At 41.0% G+C, this 8,762-nt stretch overlaps 1 protein-coding gene across 1 annotated transcript in view; it reads right to left on the reverse strand.

Moving 5' to 3' along the window:
- The window catches only part of Gtf2e2 (general transcription factor IIE subunit 2), a 103,440-nt gene extending 94,905 nt beyond the window's left edge, over nt 1-8,535 (reverse strand). Inside the window, exons 1-2 of the mRNA XM_004633294.2 lie at nt 8,291-8,535; nt 4,775-4,944 (exon numbers count right to left, since the gene is read on the reverse strand). Of these exons, the coding sequence (XP_004633351.1) occupies nt 4,775-4,940 (166 nt within the window). The 5' untranslated portion in view covers nt 4,941-4,944; nt 8,291-8,535. The remainder of the gene's footprint in view (nt 1-4,774; nt 4,945-8,290) is intronic.
- Nucleotides 8,536-8,762: the final 227 nt, after the last annotated feature.

Here is an 8,762-nt window from a genome sequence, read left to right on the forward strand (position 1 = left end):
AAAAAAAAAAAAAAGAGGTATTATGAAGAACGCACACCGGGAAGATAGCTCAGGTGCATAAATGCCTGCCAGGCAAGCACAAGGTCCCAAGTTTGATCCCCAGTACCCCCCCACACACACACACGCAGGCAAACACAAGACTAGAGAAAATATCTGCAAATACATAAAGTGTGACAGAAAAATACAGTGAATAAATTGTAATCACTATAGTAAAAGATACAGTATCATAATCCCCCTCAAAACACTTCCCTCTTGCTTCACACACAATTATCCCACTATTCTTTCCACTTTTAGATTCAGTTCTGGAAATTCTCTTTTGGCTGCCTCAATGTACCAAACTGATTCAAAACATTTGCCTCTCCTGGTCACTCTGAAATTGGGGAAGAGCCAGAAGTCACAAAGAGCCAGGTTAAAGTAGCTGAAGTAACACTGTACATTTTAATCTGTTAGGTGGCACTTGGTAGCATCACTAACTGTATTTTTGATCATACCTCATGAAGATACAGATACTGTAATGTAGTTTAACATTCACTATATATTTTGATCACACCTTGTAGTATGTATCACATCAAGAAAATGTACAAAGAATAGATGCCAGATAGCTCAACAGACTAAAGTGCCTGGTTAGGCAGAGCACAGTGGCCGGGTTGGGTCCCCAGCATGCCATGCTGCCCCCACCCCAGGGGCGTGCTGAGACAGCAATTGAGACTGGGCATGGTGGCACACGCCTGTAATCCCAGCACTTGGGAGGCTGAAAACAGAAGTACAACTACAAGTCTAATCTATATAGTGAGACCCTGTAGAACCTGTACATTAAAAAAAAAAAAAAAAAAGATCAAGAATTGATCATAATCAATAGGAAAGAAACTGCCCAATTTAAAAAGAAAAAAAAAAAAAAAAAGAATAAAACATTTATAAAAAATTACACGAATTGTCAATAAGCACATGAAACAATGTTCACACAGGTAAGTAGTCGGAGGGGAAATGTATATTAAAAACCACAATGACCCCCTCATGCCCAAGACAGTAAAAGTATTGATAAGGACAAAAAAAAGAAAGAAAAAAAGAAAAGAAAGAAACACTCCTGCATCACTGATGAGAATCTAAAAAGGTACAACCACCATTTAGGTATTTTCTAAAAAAGTTAAAAATCTACAAAAAAAGAAAAAACATTACTGTATCTCCCAGAAATTCCACTTCTAGGTCTCTATTCAAGACAAAAAATACATCTACATATAGACTTACAAAGGATGTTCACAGCAACACTACTCAAAAGAGTAAAAAACAGAAATAATCCAAATATCTGTAACATGGTGAACAAAATGTGATCTATCCATACAACAGAACACTCTGCAGCAATAAAATGGAATGAGGTGTTGATACATTATGAAATAGATGGATTTTTATTTTTTTCTTTAAAAAAAGGGTAACAAATTAAAAAAAGACATAAGAATAAGAAAAAAAAGTCACAGGTCTGTCCTGTTGCAATTTTGTATATGGTCAGATTTCTAAATTTCTTTTTTTTTTTTTTTGGCGGAACCAGGGATTGAACTCAGATCCTTGTGTTTGCCAGTCAAGCACTTATCCTACTGAGCCATCTCCCTGGCCCTAGATTTCTAAATTTCTTTGTAAAAATATGTAAATGCTTATTTCTAGTTTTATAAAATTATTTTTCCTTCATATTCTCTAAGGACTTAAAGTTCAACATATCAATATTTGATGGAAAATACCTGTTCCATGATATGCCAAAGACGTTTGATATTTAGACAGATAGCGTAAACCAAACTGCATATATTGCAGGTGTATAAGCTTCTCTTCTCGAGGGTTAATAACCTAAGTTAGCAGATCAAAATTGGAGAAAAGGAAGGGCTACAAGGTCAGCCAACATTTTGGCCCTAGCTTTTCAAGGTCAGTGAAGACTCGGGACATAAGAGAACCTCTACTGTAACATCATGTAACTCAGTTGTGCTCCAAATTGTCTGATCGAGGAGATTGTGGAGCCACAGAGGAATGTGATCAATGATGCACAGTATGCCTGGGGAGAGTCACATGGAGAGAAAACATTCTCTCAGGCTTTCACAGAGAGCAAATTGGTGAAGCAATGGCCGTGACTCATCCTCATGGCTGACACTGACAAAGGATCTACAAAGTGCGGTATAAGGCTACAGGATAAATCCGGAGGGTACTTGACTGACCTTATCAGATACAAAAGTTACATTTCTTTTTATATAGGTCTTGCTTTATCTTGGTCTTAACCATCCAGCAGAAAAGTATAAAAACAAGGTATATAAAGTAAAGCCATGAGATCTCAGATGGTTCCGCCCGGCTCGGGTCCTTCCGCCACAGCAACCATTGAAAAAGAGTAGCCATGGCCCTCCGCTATCCCATGGCCGTGGGCCTCAACAAGGGCCACAAGGTGACTAAGAATGTGAGCAAACCGAGGCACAGCCGCCGCGGATGGCTCACCAAACACACCAAGTTCGTGCGGGACATGATCCGGGAAGTGTGCGGCTTCGCCCCCTACGAGCGGTGCGCCATGGAGCTGCTCAGCGCGCCCTCAAGTTCATCAAGAAAAGGGTGGGGACGCACATCCGCGCCAAGAGGAAGCGTGAGGAGCTGAGCAACGTGCTGGCTATCATGAGGAAGGCAGCTGCCAAGAAGGACTGAGCCCCTCCGGAATAAAGCTTTGCAGAAAAAATAAAAAATAAAAAAATAAATAAAGTAAAGCCATATTAATGCGATGAGCTGTAAAAGTCTCAATAACTTCTGAGGATAACCCACTAATATTATAGACTGCTAGACAGAGTTGGATTCTTTTGCTGAATTCAAACACCTATAGAATTTAGGTGCCAACAGAATACCCACCTCTGACAGGATTAAACAAAAAAAGGGGGATACAAAGGAAAGATCATTTCGTATTTACATATACAAAATAGGATATATATACAGCTACTTTCGCTTCATGAAAAGAAAGAGGTGTACTAACAGTGTTTGGACAGGATACCCTGTCTGCTTCTTGTACTATGGATAATCACTAAGAAGATAACAATGTACAATGTATTGATTATTGAAACTGTCCTATTAATGAGCTTTGAAACTGTCTCATATTTGTTTCTCAATAAAATTAAAATAAAAAAAGAAACAGATGGAACTCAAAAAGATTTTAAAAAGTCACAAAAAAAACTTAACTTAGAGACATTCCATTTATAGATATTGTCCAGAAAAGTCAAATATAAAAAAGACAGATTAATGGCTATCTAGGCTGGAGGTAGGAACAGTTACTGATAAATGGACATATGTAAGATCTTTCACGAATGATGGAATGGTCTAAAATTAAGAGTGCAGCAACAGTAACACAATTTTGAATACTAGCAAAAATATGTGAATTAGGGCCAGCAACAGCTCAGTTGACAGGCGCAGGTAGGGGGTTGGGGGTGGGTCCGATTCCCAGGCCTGCAATGCCAGCCCCACCCCTGAGGTGTGCTGAGACGGCAATTGAGACTGGGAGTGGTGGCACAGGGCTGTAATCCCAGCACACTGAGTCTGATCTAGTAGTGAAACCCTGAACACCCTGTAGATCCTTCCCAAAAAAAATTAAAAAAAATTTTTTTGAATTGGCACACACCTGTATTTCCTGCTGTTCTGAAAGCTGAGGCAAAATCTAAAGTTCAAGGTGAGACTGGACAACTCAGGTAGAGATCTTTTGCTAAATAAATAATAAACAGGCTGAGGATGCAGTTCAGTGTTAGACCATCCCTTGGTTCAAGCACCAGTACCATGAAAAAAAAAAAAAAAAAAATTAACTGCACACCTAAACTGTTTGATACATAAACTAAAGCTCATTCTTTTTTTAATTTTTTATTTATTTGTGTGTGTGTGTGTATGTGGCCACCTTAGCCCACCAGGGGGTGGGGCTGGCTGGCATGTGGTGCTGGGGGATTGAACCGTGGTCCATGTGCTTTGCTAAGCTTGTTCTAAGTAGGTGGCTTTAGACCACTGAGCCATCTCACCAGCCCCTAAAGCTCATTTTTTTTTTAGAAAGGTAAAAAAAATATTTAACACAAGACCATTAACATCCTTGGTACTTAAATTCATTTATCATCCCATCCCTTACATTTGTTGTTTTGTTTTGAGACAAGGTCCCACTATGTAGTTCATTACAGCCTTAAACATGCTTATGTAGCCTAAGCTGGTCTGGAATCCACAACAATCCTCCTGCCCCAGCCTCCCAAGGGCTGGGATCACAGGCAGAAGGCACCACATGCAGCCAGCTGTGCCTTATACTTAATAGTGTTTAAAACCAAAATATGAGGCTGGCACAGTGCCTCACACCTGTAATCCCAGCACTTGAGACCAGCCTGGGCTAAAAAGTGAGTTCAAGGCCAGTGTGAACTGTACAGTGAAACCCTATCTCAAAAAAAAAGAGGCAAGGAAGATAGCTCAGCAGCATAAGCACCTGCCTGGTAATCACAAGGTCCTGAGTTCAATCCCAGGCACCAAAAAAAAAGGAAAAAGACCCAAAAAATGAGATTCGGGGCTGGAGAGATGGCTCAGTGGAATAACTGCTTCCCTGGCAATTGCAAGGACCTAAGTTCAATCCCCGGTTCCGCCAAAAAAAAAAGTTCCAAAAAATGAGACTAGCCTGAACTACAGGGTGAGACCTGTTTCAAAAAAAAAAAAAAAAAAGATCAGTATGAACACTGAGCTGAAAACAAATTTGCCCTGAAGATTTCCTGAAAAATAAAAACCAGACAATCCTAAACAACTTACTAACCAGAATTTTGTTTAGACCCTGACGATCCTCCATGTTCTACCTTTGCTTTCTTCTTCTTCGATGATGTTGAGGATGACTCAGAAGGTGCTGAGCGCTTTTCTACCACAGGAGTAGATAGGGCTCTTTTTTTGAACAGTTCCCGTTCTCTCAATAGACTTGGATCCATAATACTGCAAAGATAAAGACATGTGATTATTAAATACAAATGCACTCTTCCTCTAACACTAGGGATTGAACCTAGGGCTTCCACACACGTTAGGCAAACACTACCATTGAACCAAACAGATTCAAACCACCCAACCCTGTATGCCAAATGCTTATTTCCCAAATAAATTCACCTCTTTTAATTCCCTACCATTTGTCTTATTTATTCATTCCCTCAAAAAATAGTGCTTGTCATGTGCCAAATACTGGGCTAGGAAGTAGTAGAGAAAGGATGAAAAGAAATTTTCTGTAAAGCTCTTGAACTGTGCTGTCTAAAACAGTAACCACATAAGCCAATTAAGTATGTAAATCACAGCTAGTTAGAATTGAGATCTACTTTAAATACAAAACATACACCAGATTTGGAAGACTTAGTACAAAGAAAACTTTAGTGAGATACCTTAATGTTGAAATGATATTTTATATAACATGAAAATTTCATCAATTTTTGTCCTCTTTTAAAAAGATAAGTAGCAGAAAGTTTTAAATTATTAGTATGGCTCATATCTCAAACTCACATTATATTTCTCCCAGACAACAATGACCTAGAAACAACATCAAGACTATTGGGCAGAAATCAGAAGAGGCTAATTTAAGCTCATTACAAAAAAAAAAAAAAATCAAAATTGCTTATAAATGGTGTATTATTTTATAAAAATGTATACAGAATATTTATGATTTGGAGGGTGGTGAAACTAAATAAACCTTTAATCCCTCCACTGCTCAGTTCTAAAACTCTACTATTCTAAGAAAATTCAAGAACCAGGAAAGTTACAGGTCAATCAACAATCTAAGAAAAAATTTCTGAACTCTCCTGAGTAACCTATCAAGGGTATACAAACTGACTAGAGAAATGAATTTGACAAGGTTGAAGCTGATGGGAAGTAAAAGGAAAAGAGTATGTTTATACGGGCATTCCCTGACTTACAATGTTACAGCTGATAAGACCATCCTAAATTGAAAATGTATTTAGTACACATAACTTTCTCAGCATGGCCTAGCCAACAGCCCACTATTGACCATCAGCTATTTCTCCTCATGATCATATGGCTGGCTGGGAACTGAAGGCCACTGCTTTTGTCCAGCATTATCACAGTACAGTCCCACATGTCCTTAGTCCAGAAAAGGATAAAAATTTCCAATACACTTTCTACTGAATGTGTGTCACTTTCACACTACAGTAAAGTACAAATCATAAGTGCTTCCACCAGTAAAGTACTTTGAAAGTTTTTAAGCACAGAGTATATCAATAAACATTTAATAAATAGAAAAACACCTTTAAATTGCACTAAGCTTATTACTGATTTCACAAGCCTTTAGTAAATAAAAGTTTTCTGTTTGTCAGGCAATTGTTCTTTGTTTTGAAAAGTTCTAGAATATAAATCCTTGCCTTCAAGCAAGGAGCAAAGAAAGTGTTGCAAACCTTTAAAAAAAAAAAAATGAATAGGGGATGGTGGGCATGGTGGTCCACACCCACAACTCAGCACTCATGAAGAGACTGAGGCAAGACTGATGTGAGTTCAAGGCCAGCCTAAACTGCATGACAAGACCCTGTCTCAAAAAATCAAAACAAAATTTAAAACTAAAAAAAAATGAATAAATGTGAATTAGGGCCCTAAAAGTTAAAACTGTAAGTACTGATAAGGAACAATCAGTATGAATTTCAGTTAAGTAAGGAAAGAAGAGTCCCTGGGCTGTGAATTAGACCTGCCTTCTCTTGATTTCAATTCCTAACAGCCATATGCCTAAGCAACTCCTAAATTTAATCTCACTGTAAGTAAAATGAGGACAATACCAATGCTACAGACACATGTCCAAAACGTAAAAACAAAATACCAATGAAAATGATTTTTAAATATTAAAACCATACAAATATTTTTGGTTACTATTGTGAATTAGATCTTATAAGAAATAAAATGATTACTTTCAAGGTGAGGAAAGTAAGAAAATAGCAGCATTGGGGCTAGGGAAATAGCTCAGTAGCACAAGCACAAGCATCTGCCTTGGCATGCACAAGTCCTAAATTCGAGTCTACACACACACACACACACACACACACACACAAGCATTGGAAAGAGGGAAAATGTAAGGACAAGAAAAAATTCTCAAGTGAGAAGCAACAGGAAACAAGTAGATTGTAAACTAAACAGGAAACATTTCTGTTTATTCCACCTTGAAAAGACAATCTAGAATTTTAATAATGATTTTAAAACATTAGAAGTTCTGTAGTTTACAAAAACCTGGATGCTTACAGAATTTGTGCTTCACAACTCTCTATGAAAATAGATGAAGAAGAAAAGAAAATAGTACTAGCATTCCTGCTGGTTTAATAAGTGAAATCTGATGCTGCGATACAGTTAAGGTCACGCAGCTGGAAAAGCCATGACTTACCACGACTTCTAAGTCAAGTGCTACTTACCCTGGACAGGAAAAGCAAGGAAAGTCATCTAAAACAAAGGCCACCTCTGTGGTGGGAGAATGCTCAAGGGCAACTCGAGAAGGGCTAACAACAACGTGCTTCAAAGTCCCACGCGCCACCTAACTTCTCCGTTTTCAAAGAGACCACTCAATAGACTGTGTTCTACATCTCAGTACGGACCTGTGCGGTAAACAGGTCATATTTCCAGGTCTATTTTACAGTTTTTAAAACTAAATAAAACATCAACCACAACTCAGACGGCGAGCGTGTTCCTCTGTGAATCGACAGAGAGGAAAACCAAAGTCTTGGGCTCCACAGCGCACGGATCTCTGCCCCAACTCCACCTCTGGGCCTTTCTACTTTTTCTCTTTAGCTTCTTTCCCAGCCGGAGCCCCCGAGGTGCCAGTGGCACCTAAGCACACGTCCAGGAATAGCCCGGAGCTGAGAAACGAGGCTGCTTTTGCCCCTTAGCAATTCAGAGGATGAAAGAGCGCGGATCTCACACCTACTTTGGAAAAACGTCTTCAGTTTACTAAAAACAACTGCCTTAAGTTAGGAACCTTTACAAACTACGTCTCCAAAAAGCCCATATGTCGGCCCACAAATCACAGCCCTCAGCTGGACACCGCGAAGCCCAAACTAAGCACACGTTTCGTGAATTTTACCCTTTCCGCGAATTTTACTACCCTCCCCCAAGTTTGCTCCACGAAACTCCGGCCTAAAAAGACAATGCTCGCAAGGGAACAGTTGGCGCGCTGTTTGGTTTAAAGAACCGCAGTCCCCGCTTCTCGCGGGGTGAAGGACACGCTCCTCCCCTCGGGACCTGGAGGCGTCGCATCCCGGGCCGAGCTCCAGCCCCAGGGCACCCCTCAGCCGGCGGCCGCAGCCCTTACCTGAGCGAGGTGGGCGACGTCCCGCGACCCCCCGCCGCCGCCGCCGCCTCCCCGCGCCTCCTCCTGGGCCAGCTGCCAACGCCCGCAAGACCACCGCTTTCTGCTCCTCGTCAGCGTCCTCCACCGACAGCCCAGCGGCGATACGCCAGGTCGGGGTCTAGCCACAGGCGCCCACAGCTCGGGGAGAAACTCGGGCCGGGCTCCGCCCGCCACTTCCTGATCGGGCAGCTAGACGCTCAGTCCCGTCAGCCACCGCGGCGGGCCCCTCGCGGCCGTGGATGCGCATGCGTTATTGTGTGGGAGGTCTGGGGCCTCCCGGGTGGGGGCGGGGCCGGAGCGGGCGTCCTAGGTCTCCATGACAACAGAGGGTGGCCAGAGAGCGAGTAGAGAACTGAACTTAGGAGGGGAGGCATCGGTTGATTTGAGCTGACAAAAAAGGAAAACACCTTATTTTTCAGAGAATCTATCTTCA

This window comes from Octodon degus, unplaced genomic scaffold (genome assembly GCF_000260255.1).
Source record: "Octodon degus isolate 3935 unplaced genomic scaffold, OctDeg1.0 scaffold00053, whole genome shotgun sequence".
Classification (NCBI taxonomy): domain Eukaryota; kingdom Metazoa; phylum Chordata; class Mammalia; order Rodentia; family Octodontidae; genus Octodon; species Octodon degus.